At 52.7% G+C, this 27683-nt stretch overlaps 1 protein-coding gene across 1 annotated transcript; it reads right to left on the minus strand.

Moving 5' to 3' along the window:
• Positions 1–26128, minus strand: FLYWCH1 (FLYWCH-type zinc finger 1). The gene is given in 11 exon segments (XM_070362271.1): positions 1–1110; positions 3783–3855; positions 5516–5788; positions 6563–6826; positions 9587–9850; positions 9980–10134; positions 10136–10421; positions 11354–11812; positions 12067–12498; positions 22920–23032; positions 25855–26128. Coding segments are annotated over 9 exon segments (2148 nt in total). The 5' UTR covers positions 12401–12498; positions 22920–23032; positions 25855–26128; the 3' UTR covers positions 1–1070.
• Positions 26129–27683: the final 1555 nt, after the last annotated feature.

Raw genomic sequence — 27683 nt, forward strand, 5'->3', positions numbered from 1 at the left:
GCGAGGTATAAAATCGGGTTTATTGCAGGAAGTGTGGAGGCAGAGGGACAGTGGGGGGCATCCAAGCTGTTACTGCCCCGCAGCCGGACGGCAGGCCGCACGGCTAGCTAGGCGGGAGAGGGGGAGCCCCCAGCCACCACAGGGTGGGGGCAAGGAGCCGCTGGCAGGGACGCGCCCCCTAGCAAGCTGCAGCCTTGGGTTGGTGGGGGACATCGGCCTGTTGCTCCCGGCTGTACCAGAAGACAGGAGAAGGGGATGCCTCTGCCCCTCTGTCTTCTGGGTCTCCCTCTCCTCCGGCATCAGGCAAATCTGGGCAACCCTGGGCAGTCTGCCCAGCGTGGCCTCCCACGGCCCAACACCACCAGCCCTGGGCATCGTTGACATCGCGCTTGATTTAAGTTGGAGAAGAGCAAAGGAAACTCCAACAGATGGTGTAAAAGTCCCCTGGTTTATGCCTGCTCTGCTACGGGACGGCCACACCCAGGCAGTAGGTGCCCAAGGAGCCCGGAGGCCCGCCCGGCACCTGCCCGGCAAACACCATGTGGGGCAGCTCAGCCCAAAGAGGCAGGGACTTCCCCAAACTCGCCCACCTTCATCTTGACGTGGCTGCCACGATGACTTTCTACTTTATGGAGCCCAAGTGGGACCACACCCAACAGGGAAGTCCTTGGCAAAGCTGTGGGCTCTCAGGATGGCTGGGTGTTTGCGGCTCAGCAGGCTGGGGCGGGGGGAGGTATCTTTGTGAATGGTGCTTCCTTTCTCTGAGCTTTTTGAGGCCCCCGCGGGGGTCCCCCCGCCCGCCACGTCACCCCACATCACGCACTGCTGCAGGCCACCAGCAACCAGGGCTCTTCTCTGCCAGCAGGGAGACACCATCAAGCGTCCTTCCTGGGAGGCCTCTGGAGGAAATGTGAAGCCCGTGGATGCTTTGGAGAATGAAAGAGAGGCTTTGTCGAGCAAAATCTAACTGGGTGGGAAGTGCCAGGGTCCTGCAAGGACCTGAAGCATCCTTGACACTGGTGACATGTTAGGTTGGGTTGGTTCCTCTGCTGTCAGGCCGGAGGCTGGCCTCACTGGGACTCGTTGTCGAGCTGTGTACTTTCCACCTTCCTGATGACACAGAAGCACACGTGTGTCATGCAAATCCAAACATGGCAGGAGATAATGAAGAAAGTTAAGGATAATAAAATAAAAAATGACCTAGCATAAATAAATGCAAAAAAAAAAAAAAAAAGACAGTTAAGGATTCCTTCCTCCTACAGATCACCATCAACTAGGTCATTTTTATACACATACATCACATTGGTGCCTTGAAAACATGGGATTGGGAACTCCCTGGCGGTCCAGTGGGTAGGAGTTGGTGCTTCCCCTGCCATGGCCCGGGGTTCAATCCCTGGTTGGGGAAACTAAGATATCGCTAGCCAAGAGGCGTGGCCAAGAAAACAACAACAAAAGAGAAACCCCATGCCCTTTAACTGCACCCCCAACATTCCTCACCCTAGGCAAACTTTAATCTACTTTCCATCTCCATAGATTTGCCCATTCTGGACATTTCATAGAAATGGAATCATACAAGTTGTGGTCTTTTGTGTGTCTGGCCTCTTTCACTTCTTATGATATTTTTGAAATTCATCCGTGTTGTAGCGTGTGTCAGCAATTCATTCCTTTTTAAGGCCAAATAACATTTCATTGTTGGAGAAGGCAATGGCACCCCACTCCAGAACTCTTGCCTGGAGAATCCCAGGGACAGGGGATCCTGGTGGGCTGCCGTCTATGGGGTCACACAGAGTTGGACACAACTGAAGTGACTTAGCAGCAGCAGCAGCAACATTTCATTGTATGAATGAACTATATCTTGTTTTAAGCAGAGGGTACCTACAGTCACTGATATTCCAGAATCTCAGGAAAAAAGCAGTGCTTAGTCGCTCAGTCATGTCTGATTCTTTGCAACCCCATGGACAGAGGAGCCTGGTAGGCTACAACTATAGCCCGCCAGGCTCCTCTGTCCATGGGATTCTCCAGGCAAGAATACTGGAGGGTTGCCATGCCTTCTTCCAGGGGATCTTCCCAACCCAGGGATTGTACCCAGGTCTCCTGCATTACAGGCGGATTCTTTATTGTCTGAGCCACCAGGGAAGCCCATGAAGAAAAGCAAGTGTTCAGCAAAAATCAAATTCTTTGTACAAACAGGTAAGAGTGAGCAACTGTCATCATTTAGGGAGAATATCAGTCAAGCCCTGGAAGCATCCTGATCTGGACCCTGGAAGCTCAGGGTCAGCCTTACAAACAGGATGTTCTAAGGACAGGAGTTGGCGGCCTCCTGTGTTAAGTCTCTTCTGTATACAAGCTTGTATGATATTGACTTACAGACGGGGAAGCAATTTTGGATTCCTGGCATAATTCCCATTTGGTCATGGTGTAGGATCCTTTTCACGTTGCTGGATTCAGTTTGCGGTATTTTGCTGAGAATTTTTGTATCTGTATTCCTAAGAGATATTGTTCTCTAGTCTTCTTTTCTTGTGATGTCTTTGCTTGGTTTTGGTGCTAGGCTATCGCCAGCCTTACAGGATGAGTTGGGATCTAGTTCCCTGACCAGGGATCAAACCAGGTCCCCTGCATTAGAACAGGAAGTCTTAACCACTAAGACCACCAGGGAAGTCTCTCGAAGTATTTTCTAATTTCCCTTGTAATTTTGAGTCACTGGATATATTTACAAATATGCTGTTTAACTTTCATGTATTTATGAGTTTCCCAAATTTTTGTTATTGACTTCTAATGTCACTCCACTGTGGTGATACAACATACTCTATGATTTTAGTCATTTTAAATTTGAAGGGTCTTGTCTGATGGCCTACATGTGGTCCATCCTGGGGAATGTCCCACGTGTGCTTGAGAAGAATGTGAATTCTGCTGTAGGTGGTGGCCTCCTTATTGCCCTGCTCCCTCGTTGTTCAGTTGCTCAGTCGTGTCCGACTCTTTGTGACCCCATGGACTGCAGCACACCAGGCCTCCCTGTCCATCACCAACTCCGGAGCTTGCTCAAACTCAAGTCCATTGAGTCAATGATGTCATCCAACCATCTCATCCTCCGTTGCCCCCTTCTCTTTCCCAGCATCAGGATCTCTTCCAATAAGTCACCTCTTTGCATCAGGCGGCCAAAGTATTGGAGTTTCAGCTCCAGCATCAGTCCTTCCAATGAGTATTCAGGGTTGATTTCCTTTAGGATTGACTGGTTTGATCTCCCTGCAGTCCAAAGGATTCTTAAGAGTCTTCTCCAGCACCACAGTTCGATAGCATCAGTTCTTTGGCACTCAGCCTTCTTTATGGTCCAACTCTTATATCTGTACATGACTACTAGAAAAACCATAGCTCTGACTACATGGACCTTTGTCAGCAAAGTGATGTCTCTGCTTTTTAATATACTCCCTCCCTCGGATCGCTTACTTTGGGGGAAAACAGCTGTCCTGTTTGAGGAAACTCGAGCAGCCCTAAGGAAAGGTCTACGTGGTGTGGGCCTCCAGCCCACAGCCCTGTGAGCGAACAGGTCATTTGGAAACACCTACTCCAGCCCCCCTCCTCAAGCTTTCAGATGGCTGAAAGCTTGACCTGCACGGACACCTTCCCTTCAATCTCACAAGAGACCCGGAGCCAGAACTATCCCAACTAGCCCCTCCTGAAATCTCAACCCACGGACCCTGGGAAAAGCAGTAAGTATTTGCTGTTCTTCGTCTTGAGGCTTTGGGGTAATCTGTGATGCAGCATTAGACAACCAATATAGTTACCCATAGCTCTGCTGGCATTCAGGAGCACACGTCTCGAGGCACAGTTGAACTTCAGGCAGAAGTTTTACCTTTTCTGAGGGAAAAACATTGAAAACATGAATTAATATTTCTTCTCTTGTTGAAGTTGCCAGAGGCAAAGGCACACCCCTTGGAACAATGACCTCAAGGCCTTAAGGATGAAGAAAACCAGGCGGAATGACTCTGACTGGGGAAGTCATTGGGAATTCTGGTTTTCTGATGCCCCAAACTAACTGCGTGCATGTGTGTTAAGTCACTTCAGTCGTGTCCAACTCTTTGCGACCCCATGGACTGTAGCCCACCAAGGCTCCTCTGTCTATGGAATTCTCCAGGCAAGAATACTGGAGTGGGTTGCCATTTTCTTCTCCAGGGGATCTTCCCGACTCAGGGATTGAACTCTTGCGTCTCCTGCATTGGTAGGCAAGTTCTTTACCAGATGAGCCACCAAAGAAGCCCCAAACTAAGCTATTGTAGATTGCGAATCAGGCTTCACCTTGTAACCAAAAAGATTGGAAGGCAACTAGATCTCGAAGAGGCCACACCCTTCATCCTGCCAAAGGCGAGTCATAGCACCTCCTCCTTGGTTAAGTCAAACTGGCTTTCTCATGGAAAAGAAAAATTTTAAAGCAGAAATCAAGTTTCCTTTGGTTGTTTTATACAACAGGATTCATTCCTGTATAAGATGTGGCCCTTCCTATTTCCATGAATTAATATGAGACACTTTCTAAAGACTGGTTTTACATTCTGTTTATTTGAAGCAAAACCAAGTTCAGTTCAACATGGTTAATTATTTGCAAAACTCTGTGTGTGCGTGCATGTGCTCATGCGTGTGTGTGCATACTCGTTAGTACATTCTTCTAGAACAGTCTATATTTTTTAAACAGATTTTCAAAAGATACTACCATCTGTAAAAAATGAAGACCTCTTAGTGTAAAAGAGAGGAAAGAAAATGGCAGTTAGAATGGGAATGTTTGCTTGTTAGATGTGTTTGGCTGCACTGTGTGTCTTGAGGGATCTTAGCTTCCCATCCAGGGATTGAACCCAGGCAGTGAGAACGTGGAGTCCTAATGATTGGACTGCCAGGGAATTCCCAGGGAAGTTGTTTTTAATAATGGGACAGATTTAGGGACTTCCCTGGTGGTCCAACCCTGCTGAATATTCATTGGAAGGACTGATGCTGAACCCGAAGCTCCAATACTTTGGCCACCTGAGGCAAAGAGCTGACTCACTGGAAAAGACCCTGATGCTGGGAAAGATTGAAGGCAGGAGGAGAAGGGGATGACAGAGGATGAGATGGCTGGATGGCATCACCGACTCAATGGACATGAGTTTGAGTAAGGTCCAGGAGTTGGTGATGGACAGGGAGGCCTGGCGTGCTGCAGTCCATGGGGTCGCAAAGAGTCGGACACAACTGAGCGACTGAACAACTGGTGGTCCAGAGGTTAAGACTGTGCTTCCAGTGCAGGGGGCGTGGGTTCAGTTCCCTAATGGGGGAATGAAGATCCCACAGGCCTCACAGCCCCACCCCCCCAAAAAAAAGGATGGGACAGACTTAGGTGTATTTCTCAATCCAGGAGAAGGAGCCAGTGGGAGGTAGGGTAGGAGACTCTAAAAAGGCAGGAAGCCCAGGGAACAAAGCTCCCCAGACGGTGTCAGCCCCCTGGGATGTCTGACCCTCGGCCTGGCAAAGAGCCTTGCCCCGGCCCTGTCTGTACCTGGGTCCTCCTGCTGGGCCAGGCTGGGGAGCTGCTCCCGCCGCCGCAGCGCCTCCAGGCCCGCCAGGTCAGGCGGGTGGCAGTGCCCTCGCATCACTGTCACCCGCGGGCCCTGGGTAATGGCGCGGCTGCGGCAGCCCTTACGAGCCTGGTCCCGGCACATCCAGTACACCTTCTCCCCGGCCGCCTTCTCCTTCCTGTAGAGGAAGGACTCGTACACCAGGAACCGGCCTCCGAGGGAAGTCCTCAGGAACTCCAGGGGCTGGGGGGTTTCTGGAAGGAACATGCCATGTGAGTGGGGCGCCTGGCCGGCCCGGAAGCAAGGTGCAGAGCTCCAGCCAGAAAAGTGGGGACCCCTGCCCCCACCCCAGCCTGCGCCGCAGGGCCCTGGGGACTGAAGCTCAGGCTGCCTCGGCCCTGTCACCTTGGGGTGTGGGCTGTCTGTCTGTCTGAGGCCCTTGGGGCTACCGGGGAAGCTGGGCCCGCCGCCGCCCAAACCCTGAGTTTTCCCGCAGGCCCCTGCTGACCCAGCTCGACCGCCACAATGGCTGGCAGGCGCCCCAGGGCAGGGGCTGGACTGGTACACTCTGGAAGGCCTGAGGTTGCTCTGGACAGTGCACCAGGGGCCTCCCCGCTCTGGGGCCACCCGCCCCTCGGCCAGCTGGTGACTAGTCAAATTCTCCCTCAGGAGACGTTTTAAGACTCTGAACTGAAAGCTCATGATATGTTGGGGTTGGGGTGGCTGGAAGGGGGGGTGGGGACAGAAGGGCAGACAGAGGGTCCCCCAGGTCCAGGAGCACTTCCTGCGGCTCCCAGTATCACCCCTGCCCTTCTCCAGCCATCTGAGGGGGTCTCCCCCTGAGACCCCAGCCCCACCAGGACCAGCGCGGGAGTGTGGGGCCCCTCTCCCTGGGAGCTCACTGCCCAGGGGACAGACCCACCCAATCTGGGCCACAGGAGGACTGTCCCACCAGGCTCCCTCCAGTCCGCGCCCTGGGCTGTCCCCAGGGAGACCAGACCCAGCCCTGGCCCGCCCACCTCCCGCACCTGAGCCTTCCCTCTGGGCCGGGCTGGGGAGCTGCTCCCGCTGCCGCAGCGCCTCCAGGCCCCCCAGGTCAGGCGGGTGGCAGTGTCTGCGCATCACCATGACCCGCGGGCCCTGGGTGATGGCGCGGCTGCGGCAGCCCATGCGGGCCTGGTCCCGGCATGTCCAGTACACCTTCTCCCCGGCCGCCTTCTCCCGCCGGTAGAGGAAGGACTCGTACACCAGGAAGCTGCCCCCCAGAGGGGTCCTCAGGAACTCGGGGCCTCCTGGGGAGAGATGGGATGGCGTCAGGGGAGGGAGGCAGGGAGGGTGGGCTGCTGTTCCCAGGTGTTGAGAGGGGGACCCAGGAGGTTCTGATTCGAGAACTCCCCGCAGTCGAGACACGGGGACCATTCAGCGGGAGGGGTTGGGGGTTCTGTCAGGAGCGGGAGTGGCAGCCGTCAGTGGGGCCGGTGCGTGGCCGGAGGGGAGGTATGGGACGGGGGGCACGTTTCTGCTCTCCCTGCACTCGATGAAAACAGAACAAAAAAGCACAGGACATGAACCGGAGATGCAAGGAGGGGAGGGGAGGAGCAGGCAGAGATGCTGACGCAGGTTAGAGGCTGGGCAGCGGGGCACCTGGTCACAGAGCTGGCAAAGCAAAGGCTCGCCCAGTCTGAGGGGGGCAGAACAGGCAGAGTCCAGCAGCTGAGCCCAGGGCAGGCTGCAAACAGCAGACTGGCAAGGGCTGTGTGCCTGAAGGGCAATGAGACAGGTGCCCGTCTTGGAGAGGAAGAGTGGGGCGTGGGGAGAGGAGAAGGAAGTCTGCGGCCCACCCTGTTTCCCTGCCTGAGTCCCTGGAGCCGGCAGCCAGGCTGGACACTTAGGTCTGGGGTCTGTCGCATCACCAGGTTGGCGCCCACATACAGAGCGTGTGGGTCTCACCTTCAACCTGGCAGACAGCCAAGGACCACTGGACACATGATCAAAGATTCTCACATCTTCCACAATCAAAAAGTCAAGATTCTTATACCAAGTATCTCATATGAGACCATGCAAAGCAATTTAACGTGGATACAACAATCATTCCTAGGAATTCCCTGGAGGTCCAGTGCTTAGGACTCCTCACTTTCACTCGGGGGCAGGGGTCAATTCCTGGTCGGGAAACTAAGATCCTGCAAGCTGTGTAGCATGCCCCCCGCCAAAAAAAAATCATTCCCCTTCAATTTGTGCTGCTTTATACAACTGTGTGATCGACAGAAAATGGAAGTGAATGGCATATACCTGCTTGGAAAATTTCACCTGTTGACAAAAATAAATAAATAAATAAAGAGAAAGAGAGACAAGCTTTACCCTAAAAGGCAGAGACCAGAAAAACCCACAGAGAAAAGGCACTTAGAGACAAGTGCCGCTGCCAGGGGCTGAGTGGGGGTGGGGTGGGCTTTGTGTTCTGGAAGGATGGGTCAAAAAGGAGCTCAAATATGAGAGCAAAAGTTAGAAAGTAAATTGAAGGACTGGAAAGCAAAATCAAAGAAGTGTGTGAAAAACGGAGAGTTGAACATCATGGAACATGAGGAAATTTCTATGAGTGAAGGACACGAGTTTCTGGCTTGAAAGGCCCCGAGTGCCCCCAGCACAGCAACGCACCCCAGGGGCAGAGACACGACCTTACACCTTCAAGCAAAGACCCCTCCACATGCGTAGGATCAGTCCCGAGCACAGAGACCAGACGGCCACTGAGAAGGAGCCACAAACAGCCTGGTCCCACTCGGCCGGGACGGTTTACAGAACAAAAGTACAGCAGCTGCGTTGAGAGGAGGGGACAGCGCGCGGGGAACCGCTGGGCACCCCCATCTCTGGTCGGAGGTCAACAGGCAACAAGGGGATACAAGACCAGCTGACACGGTGGAAGGAGGCAGGCTTCAGAGAAGAGGCAAAGAACAAAGGAGCTGAGCGGTTACTCAGGATGGGAGCTGGGGGTGAGGCTGGCAAGGGGTGAGACCATCCTCAGGTACACAGAAGTTACAAGGAAATGGGACAAAAAGAGAGTCGGGAACAAAAAAGAAGGAGTCAGAAGTCTCGAGTTAGAGAATTTTAGGGCCAGCCAGGCTCTGAAGGTGACTCAAAAGAGTCTGGGACTGGGAACCCCGGAGGAGAGGCAAGTGGAGTCATGGACGGACCTGAGCGGAGAACCCCAGCGAGCAGAAGGCTGGGCCAGGGTCGCTCTTGGCAAGACGTTAATATGTGAGTTACTGCGGCCTCGCGAGGGTCAGACACAGGCCCTGTGGGGCCGTCGAAGGTGGGAGGAGGGCCCGGGACCCTCACTGTCCAGCCCTGAGGGACGATGGCAGGTGCTGGGGGAGAGCGAAGCAATCACAGGACCGTGTCACCTTCAGCCGTCAATGCTTGTTACTGGGCATGGTGTCAGCCACTGCCCACCCCCCACCCCGCCCCGGAAAAATGAGAAACTGCCCTGTGCAATCAGCTTCCTCTATAAATCCTATTGTAGTCTTCCCTTATAGTTCAGCAGGTAAAGAATCTGCCTACAATGCAGAAGACCCAGGTTCAATTCCCGGATTGGGAAGATCCCCTGGAGAAGGAAATGGCAGAAGGAAATGGCAATCCACTCTGGTATTCTTGCCTGGAGAATCCCATGGACAGAGGAAGCTGGCAGGCTACAGTCCATGGGGTTGCAAGAGTCAGACAAGACTTGGTGAGTAAACCACCACCACCACCACCATAAATCCTATACATGCGAAACAAGAAAGGAAAAGACGAGAAGGAGTAAAGGGGGCCCGGGTTGATCCGGTGTGCAGAGGTTCCAGGCTGGTCTGGGAAGGAGGGAGAGGAAGGGGATGAGGTGAGGTGGGGGCACCGGAGGGGAGGACAGGGAGGGGAGGAGCCAGGAGGGAGCTGCAACCTTCCAGATGTTTCCAGTAAGGACAGGAGGATGTTTGCTGGAGGTCAAGAGGGCACGGCGGGCAGTCTGGGTCTCCCGCCTGTCCACCGAGGCTGCCTCCACCCCCCACCCCATCTGTCTGACCAACCTGTGCTTCCTCGCTGGGCTGTGCCGGGGCGTTTCTCCCGCTGCCGCAGCGCCTCCAGGCCCCCCAGGTCAGGCGGGTGGCAGTGCCCTCGCATCACCGTCACCCGCCGGCCCTGGGTGATGGCGCGGCTGCGGCAGCCCATGCGGGCCTGGTCCCGGCACGTCCAGTACACCTTCTCCCCGGCTGCCTTCTCCCGCCGGTAGAGGAAGGACTCGTACACCAGGAAGCTGCCCCCCAGAGGGGTCCTCAGGAACTCGGGGCCTCCTGGGGAGAGATGGGAGCGTGGGTAGGTGGGGGGACCCTGGGACAGAAGCTGGTGTCGCCCCCTCCCGCCTCCTGGAACCTCGGGGAGCAAGACTGGAGGGAGGTCCGGTCCAGCAGGTGTGGGCTCACCCGGGTCCTCGTCCTTGTCCTCCTCGCCCTGGGGCTCGGCCGGGAGCTCCTCGTCGTTGGCCATCAGGCGCTTCCTGGGCCGGGGCCTGGTGAGAGTCAGGGGCCCGGGCCCTCTGCGGTAGAGCAGGCTGTCCACGCCTTGGAGCGGCTTGTCCCCTGGGCCCCGGGCCGCCCGGCTGGGCCCGCAGCGCCGCCATGGCCCGCTCCTGCTGCCGCCGGGCCTTCAGCCCTTCCAGGTCGGGCGCGTGGCAATGGCCCCGCATCACTGTCACCCGCCGGCCCTGGGTGATGGCACGGCTGCGGCAGCCGTGCTGCGTGTGGTCGCGGCACGTCCAGTACACCTTGTCCCCCACGGCTTTCTCCCGCTTGTACAGGAAGGACTGGTGCACCAGGAAGCTGCCCCCATAGCAGGTCCGCAGGAACTCCAGGGGCGGGGGCCCTCCTGGAGGAGGAAGCGGGTAGAGGAGGGGCTGGGTGGGCGCCCGCCGCTGGGGCTCCAGGTGCGCCCCCGCGGACCGCCTGCCCAGGGAGCCAAAGGGACCATGCCCCTCTCCTGATGGCCAGTGGGTGGAGGGTCTCGGGATGGAGGAGGGGAGGCCTGAGCCGGCTCTGACGTGTTACTCCCAGGCATACTTCTGCGTAGGGTTTGTTTGAAAATTGGATCTAGTATTTGAGTAACACAGGCACACTCCGTAAAATAAAATGGGACCAGAAGACACACCTGAGAGACACACACCCTGCCCCCAGCCCCTTAAATCCCTGAACTCTTCAATCCTTTCCAGGTTAGGAGGCCTACGGCTTCAGGGACCAAGACAACCTCCCAGTGACTGCTAATAAAACCTCTGCAAAAACAACACGCAAGCCAACAAACAGACGAAGAATAAAACCTCTGCAAAGACTCCATCTAGCAGTGACTCAGCGACAACACACGCTGGACTAGGGCTGGCATTTCCCACCCATCAGTACCCAGTCCCCTTACAGCGAGGCCATCGCCTATATTGTGAACCTGCAGAACTTCATCAAGCCTGCCCAGGCACGTGAGGTGGGGCTGGACCTTGAACCCGGGCCACGAAGCTCACATCTCCCACCAGGCCCACCTCCCCAAACTTCAAAGGTTGCCAGCACTCCGTGGGGCCCACAAACCTCAGGTTTGTGCCTTAGGAAGCTCCAGGAGGACCTGGGCCGCCTGGCCCATGAGCACTGCTTCTACCCCCACGGGCTTAATGATTATTGGGACGCCTTTATATTTTTAAAATCGTTTTTTGACTTTGAGCATGTTAAGAAGCCACAGAAGACCCAGGTGTGTCTTTGGGCAGAGGAAAGGGGAGTGGTTCCCGCCTGCTCAAGGGTAAGGCCAGGGTGGGGGGCACTCACTGCTCCCCAGCGTCGAGCGTTTCTTCGGGGGCAATCTCAGCAGCGCCAGGGCTCGGAGCCCCTCGTCCTCCTCGGGGACCAGGTAGCTCAGCATCGGGCCTGGGGTCGGATCTGGCTCCACGGGGCACAGCCACGGGCCCGCCCCCTCCAGGGGCTCCTCCACCAGGCTGCTGGGGCCCTGGGAACCCGCCAAGCCCTCGGGTAGGGCCGGGCCGAGCCGCTTCTGTCTCTGGCGCCGGGCTGCCAGGCCCTCCTCGTCGGGCGGGTGGCAGTGGCCCCGCATGATTGTGGCCCGCGGGCCGCGGGTGATGGCCCGGCCCCGACAGCCCAGCTCAGTGTGCTCGCGGCACTTCCAGTACACCTTGTCCCCCACGGCCTTCTCCTGCTTGTACAGGAAGGACTCCAGCACCAGCAGGCGGCCCCCAAATGGGGTCCTCAGGAACTCCAGGGGCTGGGTGACTGCAGAAGACAAGATAGGGGGCAGGTGAGCTGACCCGGAGCAAGGTCTGCAGTCAGGGCCACGGACAGGAATACAGGGACTGGGGCGCCCAGGGACGCTTTCCTGCCCTCGTCGAACCAGCCTGGGATAAGGTCAGGGAGGCCCTGCTCAGAGCAGGGAAGGGATGGCCAAGGTCACCCTGCTGGAAAAACCCAAGTCTGAGCACAGGGGGCCACAAAGGTGGCCAGCTGGGGGCAGCTGGCTTGGAACTCACCAATGTTTGGCTTGCTGGGTTTCAGTGCCTGGGTCTGGGGCCTTGGCTGGACCACCCCACACTGTTCCTCTACTGGCAGGATCTGGGGAGTCCCGGCCAGGGTGTCAGGGTCAGCCATCTCCAGGGTGAGGACACAGTGCACTTCTTCGGGCTGGGTGTCCATTCCATCCCCACTCTCAGTGGAGGCCGCCAGGAGGACCAGTTCAGAGAACTCCATTGGCTTCGTGGGGGCTTCGAGGACGACATCTGTGCCCGGCTCAGGGGGCTCAGGGGAGGGCTCCTGGCCGGCCTTCACACTCTCGCCCTCCTGCTCGCTGGGCTCGGGCAGGGGCATTCTGGGACAGGCAGCTGGGCCCCCAGGCCACGCTCAGGTCTCAGTAGGATTTGTCCTCCACCTCCCTGCAAGGAACCTGGTGGTCCAGGGGCTCTGTCCTAGGGGAGGAGGCAAAATCCCATCAGCGGGGACATCCCTGGCAGTCCAGTGGTTAAGACCCTGCACTTCTAATGCAGGAGTCATAGGTTCGATCCCTGGTTGGGGAACTAAGATCTCACATGGGAAAAAAATATCCCATCAGTGGAGGGGCCCTTGGGCCAGGGTTCAGGAGGAATCTGGGCTGGAGGTCAGGGCAGGTGGGGCTACCCTGTGCCCCCCACGCCCACCCCCACCTTGGGGAAGGACCTGAATGGAGCTGGAGAACCTGGGCCAGCATGTCTGCTGTCTTGGCAGCCTTGGGACCATCACCTCCCCCAGCCAAACCTCACTCCCCATCTGTAAAATGTGCCAGAAACAGGGCTCTGCAGGGGCTGCTGGGGTGACCAAGGTACTGACAGCTGAGTTACTAGGAATCCAGGCCCACAGGTGCTGAGCTCGGGGTGGAGTGCTTCCACGGGTTTGTCCCATTTCACCTTCACTCCACGTTGTGGAAGTTGATCATTCTCATCAACCCAGGTTACAGATGAGAACACGGAGGCACACGGCCAGGGAGCAGAGCTGGGGGTCTGGTCGAGGGGGTCCAGGGCCTGCCCCGCACTGCACCCGGGCTACCTGCTCCAGGATAACGGGAGCCGGGCTTCCTGAGCAACGGGCCTCGGGGAAAAGCACTTGGGGGATGGGAGCTCAGGTCACTGACCCTCCCAGAAGGCCCGCTGCCCTTCACCCCAACACTCTGTCTGTGTCACCAGGAGCAGGGGCTGGGCCCGCAGGGCACTCTGCAGGCCCCAGAGGGGAGCCTGGCCCTGGGAGGCGGGACTCTGGACTCACAAACAGATCCAGTCCCCATCCCAGGCCAGAGGCCCAGGCCAAAGGCCCAGGCCCCCCAGGGCTAGGGGACGCCAGGGCACCACGAGGGCAGCGACTTCTGTCTGAGCTGGTGCTGGTGCTGCCCCTGCTGAGTGGGGACAGGGCTGTGGAGGTGTCCAGAGGAGCCGTGGTCACTGAGGGCTCCCTGGCTGCTGGACTGGAGAGCAGAAAGGATGGCTGACAGGGGCAGGGCTGGCCTGGAGACCCGGGCCCTGGGGCATCGGTGTGGGGGCATCAGTGACTGCTTTGTCTTCTTGGTGGACTGGGTGGGATGCATGTCAGGGCCTTTCCCACCTCTCGGTGACAGCCCAGAATCGGACCTCAACCTTCCGGCTTCCCCGTCTGCGAGTTGTCATCCCGGGTCCCCCATTCCTGCCGCGTGGCGTTTCCTGGTCTGGGGCCCACATGCAGCTCCCCAAGGTCTATCAGACCACGCGCGGCGCTCCTGGGTCCCCGTGGTGGCAGAGCCAAGGCTACCGAGGGCAGCAGCAAAGCCCTCTCTTGATGGGCGCGGCGGCCCTGGGGACCCGGGGGCACGTGTGATGTCAGAGGCGGGACAGCGGCGGCGCCTCCGCGCCCGCGGCCGCTCAGGCGGAAAAAGCTTCCGCGAGCAGCCCCGCCCCCCTCGCTGATTGGCCCCGGCGCACGTCCGTCCGCCGGGAGCCCGCCTCCGGGGCTTGAGCGCTGGAGGTTGAGGGGCTCAGGAACGCGTTGTCGACCCCGCGTCCTTCCCACGACGCGGCGAAAGGCCGTAGGGAGCCGGTCCTCCTTTCCACAGGCCGTTCAGACAGCTCAGGCCGCCAAAACGTTGCGGTCACTGCCCTCCCAGCACGCACATTCCTATGAGACCCTGCGCTCGGTCCGCAGTGGAGGCAGCAAGGACCCCGACCTCAGTCTCATGCGATCAGAGGCCAAAGCCTTCCCACAGAGAACCCCCACATTCCGGTGGAACTGCACCCAGAGTCATGGGCACCCCGAGGCAGTGTAATTCTCTCAACTGAAGCTTCTGTTTACAAAGCTTAAAATATACCCACTCCAGTATTCTTGCCTGGAGAATCCCCATGGACAAAAGGAACCTGGCAGGCTGCAGGCCTTGGGGTCGCAAAGAGTGGGACATGACTGAGCGACTAAGCACTGTGCATGTACCTCAAAGGATATGGAACAAATTCCAGTGCAACAAAAGACCTCGAAGTGTGGCTGACCACAGGCTGTGGAAAGACTTGGGTCCTTGCAACGGGCTTCAATTTAGATTTGATTGAGGGTTCCCATTCTCAGCCACTAAAGGGCCTTAAAGTGTAGACTGTTTAATGACCACAAATCCTCTCATAAAGTATGCAGGTCCCTCTGCAATGTGGTCTTGAATCTGAACTGGTCTCCAGCCCAGACTGGTCACTTGATGTAGCCAATAGAGCATGGCAGAAGCTTGCTGTGGGGGGTCACCCTCTGAGACAGGGGCCCTGAGACTGCCAGAGAAGGAAGCTATATGAGGGGCCACACACAGGGGAGGGAGGCACTGCCAGGCCTGGAGGGAGACCATTTCCACTGTCAAGTTCAGTGACCCTCCAGCTGTGTGTAACCACAAGAGCGAGCCAGGGGAAAGTGGCCCAGGCACTCCATGGAACCCTGATCAATAATAGACTATGGTTAGTTTAAGCAAGTAAGATCAGGACTCATTTGTTATGCAGCAGTAACTGATATTCTTGGCAAGCAACTGAACATAGTCAGTTTTGACTTTTTGATAGATGGGATAATACTAATGGATGTGGAATATCCAATATCAAAGTGCTTTTGAACTCCTGAACTCTAAGGGTCATCCAACACCAATTTTAAATCCCTCAGATGCTCACATTTGAAAAACTGGTAGCTCAGTGAGAGGAACAAAATATTAAGTATAAAGGATATCAAATGAGAATTGTGCATTTTAAGAATCTGTAACATGAAATAAGCCAAACACAAAAGGACAAATACTCTATGATTCCACTTACATGATGTAGCTAGTCAAATTCATAGAGACAGAAAGTCCAACAGTAGTTGACAGGGGCTGGTGGGGAAGAGGAATGGGGACTTAGTGTTTAATGGAGACCATTTTGGTCATCCCAGGTAAAGAACCCGCCTGCAGTGCAGGAGACATGGGAGAGGAGATATGGGTTCGACAACCCACTCCAGCATTCTTGCCCAGAGAATCCCATGGACAGAGGAGCCTGGTGGGCCATGTCACAGTCGGACACGACTGCGCGTGCACTCATGGGGACCGTTTCAGTTTGGGAAGATGAAAAATTTCTGGAGATGGATGGTGGTGATGATTGAACAACAATGTGAATGTACTTAATGCCACTGAACTGTCACTTAAAAGTGGTTAAAGTAGTAAATTTTTGTTATGTTTATTTTACCACACATGCAAATAAAATTATTTTTAAAAACCCCACAACTATAGCAAACTATATATAGTAATGCTCCATCTATCATACTGATGAATGAGGTTCCCCCCACAATGCACATTTCTGATGAAAGTTATTCCTCCATGATTCTGAATTTTACAATTTCTCTTTCACAGTTCATAAACTGAGGATGAATGCTTCTTAAGCTCTAATGACTCATCACTGTCTGGATAAAGAGAGCATACAAATTTTATCCTGATTTGGAGAACAAAGTGTCCAATCCAGTTCCCTTGGTACCCCCACACCAGGGCCCTTTCTCCATCTGAACGATCTGCTTTCCCTAGTCCCCAAACCTCTGCCTCCTCTGGGTCTCTGCATTTAGAGTTTTCAGGACTAAGCTTCTCATTGTTGTTGTTCAGTCGTGTCCGACTCTTTGCGACCCCGTGGACTGCAGCACGCCAGGCTTCTCTATCCTTCATCATCTCCCAGATTTTGCCCAAACTCATGTCCTTTGAGTTAAAGATGCCTAAGCTTCTTACGTCTCCTACATCCTAAAACAAAAGCTCACAAAACCCCTCCTTCCCTCAACAGTTAGACTTTTTGGAACAGTCCACACCCCTCCCTTCTCCGCCAGGCCACCTAGCACCTGCCCCCCGACTCTTCAGACCACCATCTTCCTCTTTGGCCTGCGTGCAGGATCAGCACCTGCTGGATTAATCCAAAATCCACGCTTCTCTCCAAAACACCTGGTCTGGCCTGTATGCGGTCTATCCATGCAATGGAATTTATTCAGCCTTAAAAATGAATGAGGGCTTCCCTGTGGCTCAGTGGTAAAAAAAAAAAAAAAATCCACCTGCCAAGCAGGAGACACAGTTTCAGTCCCTGGGTCGGGAAGATCCCCTGGAGAAGGAAATGGCAACCCACTTTGCCTGGAAAATCCCATGGACAGAGGAGCTTCATGGGCTAGAGTCCATGGGGTCACAGAAGAGTCAGACACGACTGAGCAACTAGACAACAAAACAAAAGGAATGAAGTTCTGATACCTGTTACCATGTGTATGAACCTTGAAGACAGTATGCTCAGCGAAAGATCCCAGACACTAAAGTCAGCATGTGGCATGAACCCATTTACATGAGATGTCTACTAGGGACGGAAATCAGACTTGTGGTTGATGGGGGTTGGACAGGAATGAGGGGGAGATTCAGGAGTGATGCTAAGGGTTTCTTCTTGGGGGAATGAAAATGTTATAAAGTGGACTGTGAATACACTAAAAACAGTGAATTCTACACTTTAGATGGGGGAATTGTATGCTATGTGAACCATATCTCAATAAAGTTGTTTAAAAAAAATCCTTATAGAGAATTCCCTGGACCAGGACTCAGTGCTTTCACAGTCGTGGGCTTAGGTTCAGTCCCTGGTCTGGAAACTAAGAGCCTGAAAGCCAAGCAGTGCAGCCAAAAAAAAAAACCAAATCATTATAGGTACGACTCAAGTCCCCAGGGTCACCTGGATAAAAAACAGTCTTCACCATGAACAGGCTTCTCACTCTTGGGCTTGATTTCTTCACAAAAGTGGGCATGAACTGTATATTAAGATATTTTGTAAGTTGTTAATGTCATATTGTAAAAACTTTACTGAAAACACTTTTAAATGTTGAGAACGTAACGCTGATAAATTATCCTCAGTTCTGCCACTCAAATGCACTTGTTTCTATTCTTGTATTAGTGTCTTTAATATACATTTAACTTTCTGTTGCACATACATGTGTTCAACATGTTTGCTATTTTATTCCTCTTTATAGAGTGGGAGGCCCCCACCTGCAGACCAGATGGATCCCTCATAAAGGGCCAAAGTATTATGTTGTGTAACCAGGCCCCAACAGGAACACAAATCCAAGTCCTCAGCGCAATACCACAATAGAGCCACAAGAGGGTGATGTTGCTCCTTGAAAGTACAGCATCCTTGGTAGAATTAGATGTACCACAGGGGGCGCCAGTGATAAAGAACCCACCTGCCAATGCAGGAGACAGACATTAAGAGATACCGGTTAAATTCCTGGGTGGGGAAGACCCCCTGGAGACGGGCATGGCAACCCACTCCAGTGTTCTTGCCTAGAGAATCCCATGGACAGAGGAGCCTGGCGGGCTACAGTCCATGGCGTCGAAAAGGGTCAGACGCAACTGAAGGGACTTAGCGTGCACAGTTTATGGAACTAGAATTTGGGAGTTTTTCCACATGGGACAAATAATTCAGGAAGACTTCCAAAAAAAAAAGTTTGTATTTACAAAATATATTAGGTTGAAAGTAAAATCCAGTGAACAAATTCAGCAAAGATTACAATTTCTAAGCTAAGTTGTTGTTATTGTTTTAAAAAACACCAAAATACTCCTTGGATGGTGACACTGCCTCTAGACCTCAATACACTTCATTTCTTCTGGCTCATCTCAAGTCTGGTCACATTTGTTATTTATTGACTGATTTATGTATCTGTGACTTAAAAAAAAAAAAACCCTATCACTGGGAGGAAATACCTCATAACGTTAAAACTAGTAAGAAAAGCGATTAATTTTTTTCCATTAAATTTCTTCTGTTTTCTCAACATTGTTTACAATGTGCGTGAGCTCTTTACAGTGGGGAAATATCTCACACTTTAAAGATAAGCTGCACCTCCTTGCTTGATAATTGTTTTCTTTAACTCCGTATCTCTGAGGAAAAGCAGGGATTCCATTCCTCTGCAAGATGTGTCATAAAAGAAGATAAAGAGGAATACAGATCATGGGGCAGAGAAACAAGTGAAAAATCAAGAATCCTGTGGTCTCCGCTGTGGGCCTTGCAGAGCCTCAAAGACTTCCCCCAAGACATGTATTAACCACAAAGGGAGAGAGAATGACTTGACAGTGGAGAAATCTCGCAGACACAGCCTTTAAGGGCTCCAGGCCAGCTTCACCGGGAACAAGACACACCAGCACCACGACCTCCTTGACGAGACGCACTGAGGCGGGCACAGCATCATCTCTGGGGATGTTCCTGCCCCGAATGTGCACCCCCAGACAAGTCGCTTGGAGGGACATTCTAAACGACTGACCAGGACGCGTCACAGTGTCAAGGTCATCACGGAGAAAGAAAGACTGAGGACCTGGCACTGGAGGAGACGAAGGAGACACAAGGACAAGATGCAAAATGGGATTTGGGAACAGGCAAAGGACATTAGGGGCCAAGCTGGTGAAATGTGCATAAGGCCAAGAGTTCAGGTTAATGGTACAGGACCAGTGTGGATTTCCCGGACTTGATCACCGCACGTTTGGTAAGATCTTGACATTCAGGGAGACTGGGTGATGAGCACAGGGGAATTCTTTCTTTCTTTCTATCTTTTTTGCAGTTGTTTTTTAAGAGTCTAATATTAACTCAAAAGGATTTTGAAAACCCAAGTTTCAAACCTATAGACACAGTGGAAGTTGACAGAGAAAATAAGTGAGCCATAGGCCTTCTGGGTGGAAGCAGGAAGAGAGAAGCGAGTGGGGTGGAGGAGAGGAAGGGATACCAAGGGGACACTCCAACCCAGAGCCATGAGGCTGGTCCTCGAGCTGGGACCTGAGCCAAGAACAAACATCCTATGACATCATGGGTACCCCAAGTGCAGGGACCCATCGATCTCTCTGCACCATTGCCCCCTCTGCTTCTGGGGAAACTGAGGCTCGGGCCTGAAGCAAGTGGCTCAGGACCACGTGGGTAGTGACTACATGGGTAGTGACAGCCAGGCCTTCAGAGCTGCACTGATTGGCCCTACATACCAGCTGTTTTATGGTTTAGTACTGTGGCTTGGAGAAGGGAATGGCAACCCACTCCAATATTTTTGCCTGGCTACAGTCCATGGGGTCACAGAGAGTCAGACACGACTGAGCATCTAACACAATGTGGCTTCCAGCTGATCTGGCCACCAGGAGCCACCGTGGGGGACTGAGGGTGGCATGGGGAGCAAGGAGCTTCAGGGAGAAGCGACCTGCCTGGCGTGGCTGCCCCAGCGCCGCTGTCTGCTCAGTGCCCCGACCCCCAGCTGCTGCGCCAGTGCTAAGCCATATCCAGTTTAGCTTCTCAGCTTTCACCAGCAAGGAGAGCGATGCAACTCCCAATGAAACCTTACAGTAATTTCTGTTCTCCCAGGTGGGTTCTGACCACATGTGCTTCAGGAATCTGAAGGACTGTGGTTACAATGCCTCATAGTTGCCAAATGCCAATTGAGGTGCCTGGGGCTAGGCGAGGGCTCTGCATAGGTTATTGCATTTTATCTCCCAAATAGCTGCCTCCATTAGGCCTGCTGTTCTTTCATTCACTGGTGGCTCAGGCAGGAAAGAATCTGCCTGCAGTGTGGTAGACCTGGGTTGGGAGTGATCCCCTGGAGAAGGGAACAGCTACCCACTCCAGGATTCTCGCCTGGAGAATCCCATGGACAGAGGAGCCTGGTGGGGTCCATGGGGGTCACAGAGTCAGACATGACTGAGTGACTTTCACTTTCACTTTCTTTCACTCACAGAGGAGGACTGAGGCTCAATTTTAGGTTTCTGTGACCCGGGGAGCTGTGCCACTAAAGGACAGCCAGTGTGCGAACCTCCTGTGTCTGTTTCAGGGCTTATACTCCTAAAATAAGTTTAAAATGGTTCTTTTAAAGTTGAGGATTCTAACCCATAGGTATCAACAGGTATCGACAACGGAGTAGGGTTAAGGCCGGTGGTTCTCAGTCAGGGTGGTCTGCCCCCCAGGTGACACGTGGCAAGGTCAGGAGACATTTCTAGCTGTCACAAATAGGGTGCAGGACAGGCTCCTGGCCTCTGTGGGTGGGGGCCGAGGATGCGGCTCAGATCTCGGGGAGCCCCCACCACCCCCAGGAGGAAGGATCTGGTCTAAAACAGCAGCAAGGTTGAGGCTGAGAAAGCCTGCTGAAGAGCACTGTTTAAAAAAACAGCACAGAAAGGGTGCACCCATATAGTGAGGTTAAGTTCAGTTTTCACGAAGCTTTTATTTCAATTATTTGTGTATGTAATTCTGGTCTCCGTAAGAATTACTTGGGGTGTTTGATACTTTTATTTTTAAATTTACTTTTTATTGGAGCACTTGATAAAAATGCAGATGCTTGGGGCTGGAAATTCCTGGAGCTCTGCCTGTTTACTTCCCCACCAGCCAATTAGAAGAAAGTCACGCACCCTGCAGCCTCCACACCAAATTTTGCCTATAGAAACTCTCCCCTGAAAGTCGTCGAGAGGTTGAGGATGGTTTCTGACCATGAGCCACCCATTCTCCTTGCTTGGCCCTGCAATAAACCTTTCACTGCTTAAAAAAAAAAAATTCAGATGCCTAGATTTCCCACCCAAAATTATGAGGGTGAGTCTACAGTCAAATTCAAGAATCTGGATTTTTAACAAGTACCCCTTGAGACTCTGGTCCTGGTGGATCACGGACTCGGCTTTGTGCAACACTGGACTAGATGCCCTTGAGGTTCGGTGCCCGGAAGATCCATGGCCACCCTGAGAAGGATTTGACATTTCATTTGCGCAGGGCATCACGTGAAGTGTTTCTCACACGTTATTTCATCTGTCACAACATACAGGTTCCTTCATTGGTGTGTTAAACAGAATCGTTAATGTTTGTTTATTTTTACATCGATGGGAGAGTCATGATTGCATCTTGTTAAAATGATCCTTTAATAACAATCTAACAGGTCTCAGACACCTTAAGGTATTTTGGGGACCTCGAGAAGAGTGGAATTTGCCCAAATTTTTAAGTAGTACAGATGAAATCTGGGGGAGAAAGCTTGTTGGGGATGGCTTCAGTACCTTGAGATAACATATACCAGACTTTTAAAAGTCCAAACTGAGGTTCCTTACAGAGACTTCCAGCAAAGCAAACTCAAGAAAGCCTACAAGGTGAATTAGCAAGCGTGCCACACCTGTGTAAATGATCAGACCTCCCACCCCATCTGACAGGACCACCCTCATTTCATGCAAAAAGATCTTTCATTGAAATTATGAGGCTGTAGGGGAAAGTTGTGCATCAGTGGAAAATTGGGCTTTGTCTGGAGCACAGCCTTTCAGGTTACACCATTCTAGCCTCTTGTTGCCTTTGAGTTGCTTTTATAACTCTGCACAGGTAGCAGAACAAGGCAAAATAGTTCTAGCCTGTAGACCCATTCTTGCTTTCTCACCATGTAAATTAATACAGATAAGTAAGCAGTTTCTCCAGGTTTGCCTCTATGTACGCATTCATGTCAATACTCCTGACCTACAGTCTTCTAGAATCTTCTTTGGATTCCCTTGCAAACTGGTTATAAGATCTTACGGGTTCCTGGATTAATGGGTTAAGCAAAAGCTTGAATACTCATTCATTTTATATCTGCATGAAAGAGTTTTATTTCCTCCGTTTTGGTCTTAAGCCTCTGCTTTTCAAATCTCCCTGGTCATTGGTATTATAATCTGGGGGCTCTAGTCTGCAATTTTATTTACTTGTTTTTTTAAATTTATGTTACAATTTTGTTTGGCTGTGCCAGGATTTAGTTGTGGCCCTCGGGATCTTCAGTCTTCATTGCGGCATGCGGGATCTTTAGCTGCAGTACGTGGGGTCTAGTTCCCTGACCAGAGATCGAACCTGGGCCCCCTGCACTGGAAGTGCACATCTTAGCCAATGGACCACCGGAGAAGTCCCCAGTCAGCAATTTTAAAAATCACATAGGAAATAACTAACCTGCATTGCATGTAATAAAAGTAAGCATTATTTTATGAAACTTCTATTTGCATTACATTTGTATATTTGTTCTAGGTGGATTTAAATTGTTTTCTTTTTTTGGATGACCACTGTTTGGAGGTAAATACTTGGGCCCTAATGTGTTTGTTTTATAATATTTTATTTTCACTCAGTAAAGAGTGACTGGAGTATTTTTAAGTCAGGCAGATGTGAATGGTAAGTGCGAGAACCTCACAGTTCACGGTTAATCGCTCTCTGATGCTCTTTTCCTCTGCAGCCAAATGGAGTACAGAGCAAATTTGAGTGCAATACTCAGCTTGCCTGCTCTGGTAAACCCAACACCCAAGAGACACATAATATTACATGCAAACTGTTTTCAAACACCAGTGGGTCCAAGCTCTAAGATCCCTGCTCAGCTGCTGATGGAGGAGCAAGAGAATTACCTTCATAGACAAGTGAGAACCACCTTCACGGTCCGCCAACAGCTATCGTCAGCGCTGGCTTGCTGGGTGGGAGACCAGGGGCAAATCCCATCACTTCTCTGGACTAATTTCACCTGGAAACAGGAAAAGTGGTGAATGAGATATTGTACGTGAAATTCTTCCATAAACTGTGAGTATTCACATAAGAGAAGGGGGTGACAGAGGATGAGACAGTTGGATGGCACCACTGACTCAATGGACATAAGTTTGAGCAAACTCAAGGAGATGGTGAAGGACAGGAAGCCTGGCATGCTGCACTTTGCAGGTCACAAAGAGTCGGACATGACTGAATGAACAACAAACATCACATACGAACAGGGAGTACATTGTCCAGGCCCAGGAGGGGATCCGAATGATTGATAGAAAGGGGAGGTGCAAAGGCCCTGACATTTGAAAAAGGTCCTGGATGATTCTAAAAGCTGCCCGCCCCCCACTAGGACGTGCACACTGATTGGCTCACGGGCCCTCCTATGATCTGTACGTGGTCTCCAAGTGTGCACATGGGCATTAATGCTGGGAGAGGTGAAGGTGGCAGTGATCCCCCCAAAGATTAAGGATTCTGTTCCGAAGCAGGGCTTCTCAACCTCAGCATCACTGACCTTTTGCACCAGATAATTCTTTGTCATGGGGGCTATCCTGTGGAATGAAGGATGTTCAGCAGCATCCCCGGCCTCTGCCTACAAGTTGCCACTGTGTGCTCAGTCGTACCCGACTCTTTGAGACCCCATGGACTGTAGCCCACCAGGCTCCTCCGTCCATGGAATATGCAAGTGAGAATACTGGAGTGGTTTGCCATTTCCTCCTCCAGGGATCTTCCCAGCCCAGGGATCAAATGTGAATCTCTTGAGTCTCCTGCATTGGCAGGCAGGTTCTTTACCACCAACGCCACCTGGAAGATGCCAGTCGCATCCCTCGAATCCTGACAACCCAGGTTTGCTGAATGTCCCCGGAGGACTGCTGCTCCAAAGCAGTTTATAGGCAGAGGGGACAGAAAGGGAGATTCCAGCTAATGGGACTCCCAGCCCCAAATCTCCTAACCCCCGTAGATCACAACCGTGGCGATTTCCATGCTTCCTTTATCAGGCCTGACTCGTCCTCACATCCCCGGACACCGGGTCACGCCATCTTCCACGTCCTCCAACCCCACATCACCTTGGGGCTTCCTCTCCCACCACCTCCTTTTTTAAAAAAATATTTCTGCATGCGTCTGGAGGGGCCGGGTCTTGGTTGCAGTGCGCCGGCTCTCTGGTCATCATCCCAGCACTGGTGATCTTCTCCTTGCCTACTGTGGACTCTCAGTTGGTGGGGAGGGTCTAGTTCCCTGGGCATGCATGCTCAGTCATGCTCAACTCTTTCGTGACCTCACGGACTGTAGCCTGCCATGCTCCTCTGTCCACGGGATTTCCCAGGCAAGAATACTGGAGTGGGTTGCCATTTCCTTCTGCAGGGGATCATCCTGACCCAGGGATGGAGCCTGAGACTCCTGCATCAGCAGGCAGATTCTTTCACCACCTAGTTCCCTGACCAGGGATCAAACCTGGGCCTCCTGCATTGGAAGCACAGAGTCTTAGCCTCTGGATTACCAGGGAAATTCTGCCTCCTTTTTTTTTTTTTTTTTTTGGCTGCAGGGACCCGAGGGTCTGGGTCTGGGAACTCAGTTGTGGCATGCAGGATCTAGTTCCCTGACCAGAGATTGAAGCCAGGCCCCCTGTACTGGGAGCAGAGTCTTAGCCATTCGGCCAACAGGGAAGTCCCCACCATCTCCTCAACTGCCTTTCTGCCCAGCATCCTGATTCTCCCTACGAAGTACTGACTTCCTAAAGCTCATCTCGAATCATTTCCTTCTCCAATGACAGTGGTGTCCATCTCCGTTATAAACCCTCCACAATCTAGGCTCCAGCTTCCCCAAGTCCATCTAGGAGCTTTTGGGAGAGGAACAAGGTAAAACTGCCTGAACTGAACTAAGTCCTAGAAATGATTTTGGCCTGGAAAAGCATTAAAGTCAGAATAATAAAAAATATACCCTTTCTTTGGAACTGAAGTTTACACATGATTGATTATCTGTTACTGGAGTTCAGCATCCTCCAAACACAAGGGGTAATGGAAGCAAAAGAGTGTGTGTGTGTATGCGTGTGTGTGTGCGCGTGTGTGTGTGTGTGTGCGCGCGTATGTGTGCTCAGTCGTGTCAGGCTCTTTTGGACCCCTGTGGTGGTTAAAGCAAGGGCTTCAAACTGGTCAGACTCATTAGGTGCTGAAATCAGTTTAATGGGTTAGCAATAGTCTGTTTTTTTTTTTTTTTAATGGAAAGAAGAAAATAGACTAGAACAAGATAGAATTAGAAAGCACGTAGAGTAGATCTGGCTGCGTCATGTGAGGTTGGGGTAAGAATCTCCCTTTAAACTTCTCTCTCAGTAATAGGCATCTACAGGCATGTCAGATATATTTCTCACTATAGGTTGAGTCTAAAAAGTTTGAAAGCACCAACAGGCAATCTATATATTCAGCAATGGAAGCAGGTGTAACAACAGCAAAAAGTGCAAGGTCACTGGACCTCTGGAGCTGCAAAGTCAGGATGGGGCTGGGGTGGATGCCAGGGCGGGGGCAGTACTGGGTGGGGCGGACACGATCAAGGAAGGGCAAGCCCATGTGGGGCTTCCTGACTTGGGGTGTCGGGGCTCAGTCCCGGGGGTCGGGTGGGTTGCGGGGGAGGAGGAGAAAGGAGGCTGCGAATCGCAGGTGAAGGACAAGGAGGCGGCCTGATCGAGGGACGTAGAGTCCGAGGACACCCCACTCCCCAGCATCAGCAGCCCTGGGGACCCCCGGGAGAGCCCGGCTGGGGGCGCAACCACGCCGAGGGACCCGAGACCCTCCCCGATCCGCGGGGGCCCGTCCTCACCGGGCACCGGCCGGGCGGTGACAACAGCGGGGCCCTCCCTCTCCGGAGACCGAGCCGCGCGGCGGGTCCTCTGGCCTCGGGCCGCTGCAGCCACAGGCGTCGACCTCGCGGCCCAGGCCCCTCCGGCCACCGCAACCCGGGTGTCCACCCCCGCCCCCACCTGCCCTCTCGGGAGCGAGCCCCGTGTCGCGCGCTCCGCCCCGCTGGCCGTAGGGAGCGCGCGCCGCCCCGCTGGAGAGCCAGTCTCTAGGAGCGCACTTGCGGGTTCCTCGCAAGCATGCGCGGCAGGGCCGCGGAGCTCCATTCTTCAGACAAACTCCGCTTCTCCGGGTCTTCAGTGCGCGGCGGCCGGCGGCCTGGCCAATCGGCGCGGGGAGGCGGGGCCAGAGTTCGCGAAAGAGGCGGGGCAAGCCCAGGATTGGGCAGCGGCGTCCGCGGACCTAGAGTCGCTCAGACCTGAGACTTGGACTGGAGGTCCTGTGCGGTGACGCTCAGAGAGAGCTGGGGGGCCTTGACACTCCCGAACCGCCCCAGGATTTGATTCTGTGCTAATTGAGCGGAAGCGATCTTTGTGGTGCATCCTTAGGACCGTCACTTTCCTTAGGCTGCGGAAGATTTCTTCTGCACTTCACTGACAGGTTAAAATGACTAACCTCAAAGTTGGGCCAATTTGATTCAAACTAAATAATAATAATAACAGATTATAACTGAGTAAAACAAGAATCCATGATCGATAGTGATGTAAATAAGTAAATGGAGAGATGAGAAATCTCTTACAGTAGGATGCCGACTAATAAATGAAGAAGGAATGAAACAGAAAATCACCATTTGGCGACCATCATTAAGTAATAGGATGGACTTCCTTGATGGCTCAGACGATAAAGCGTCTGCCTACAATGCGTGAGACCCGGGTTCAATCCCTGGGTCGGGAAGATCTCCTGGATAAGGAAATGGCAACCCACTCCAGTGTTCTTGCCTGGAGAATCCCATGGATGGAGGAGCCTGGTAGGCTACAGTCCATGGGGTCTCAAAGAGTCGGACACGACTGAGAAACTTCACGACGATGACATTAAATAATAACTGATTTGGACAAAAATAAATGGCCTCTAAGACCGGAGGGTGAAAGTTCAACAAGGAACTAGTATTTGCATATTCCCAAAATACATATTTCTCCACAAGATACTAATTAATTCCAAGAGGGGAAATATGAATTTTACAGTAGAGAAACCGTCCTCAAAGTCTCTGGGGTTTCTGGAAGTCCTCATGGGATATTCCAAAGGTTACATGACGTGTAACAGGTTGAATGTTGAAGCACATATGAGATCGTGTAGTGCTCCATTTCGGAGAAGGCAATGGCACCCCACTCCAGTACTCCTGCCTGGAAAATCCCATGGACGGCAGAGCCTGGTAGGCTGCAGTCCATAGGGTCGCTGAGGGTCGGACACGACTGAGCGACTTCACTTTCACGCATTGGAGAAGGAAATGGCAACCCACTCCAGTGTTCTTGCCTGGAGAATCCCAGGGATGGGGGAGCCTGGTGGGCTGCCGTCTATGGGGTCGCACAGAGTCGGACACGACTGAAGCGACTTAGCAGCAGCAGTGCTCCATTTACCTACATTAAAGAGATTTATGCCGCCCCCCAAAAAAATGTAAAACACCATTCTTATAAAATTTGTTTTGGAAAATACAATGATTTTCATAAAAATGTTATGCTAACACATAAAAGTTTTATTGTATCTTTTTTGGTAACTGATTTATTGGATATAATTCACATACTATACAATTCACCCACCAATACAATATTGTAAAGTTTAAAAATAAAATAAAAT

Source organism: Bos mutus, chromosome 25, assembly GCF_027580195.1.
Source record: "Bos mutus isolate GX-2022 chromosome 25, NWIPB_WYAK_1.1, whole genome shotgun sequence".
In the NCBI taxonomy this organism is placed as follows: domain Eukaryota; kingdom Metazoa; phylum Chordata; class Mammalia; order Artiodactyla; family Bovidae; genus Bos; species Bos mutus.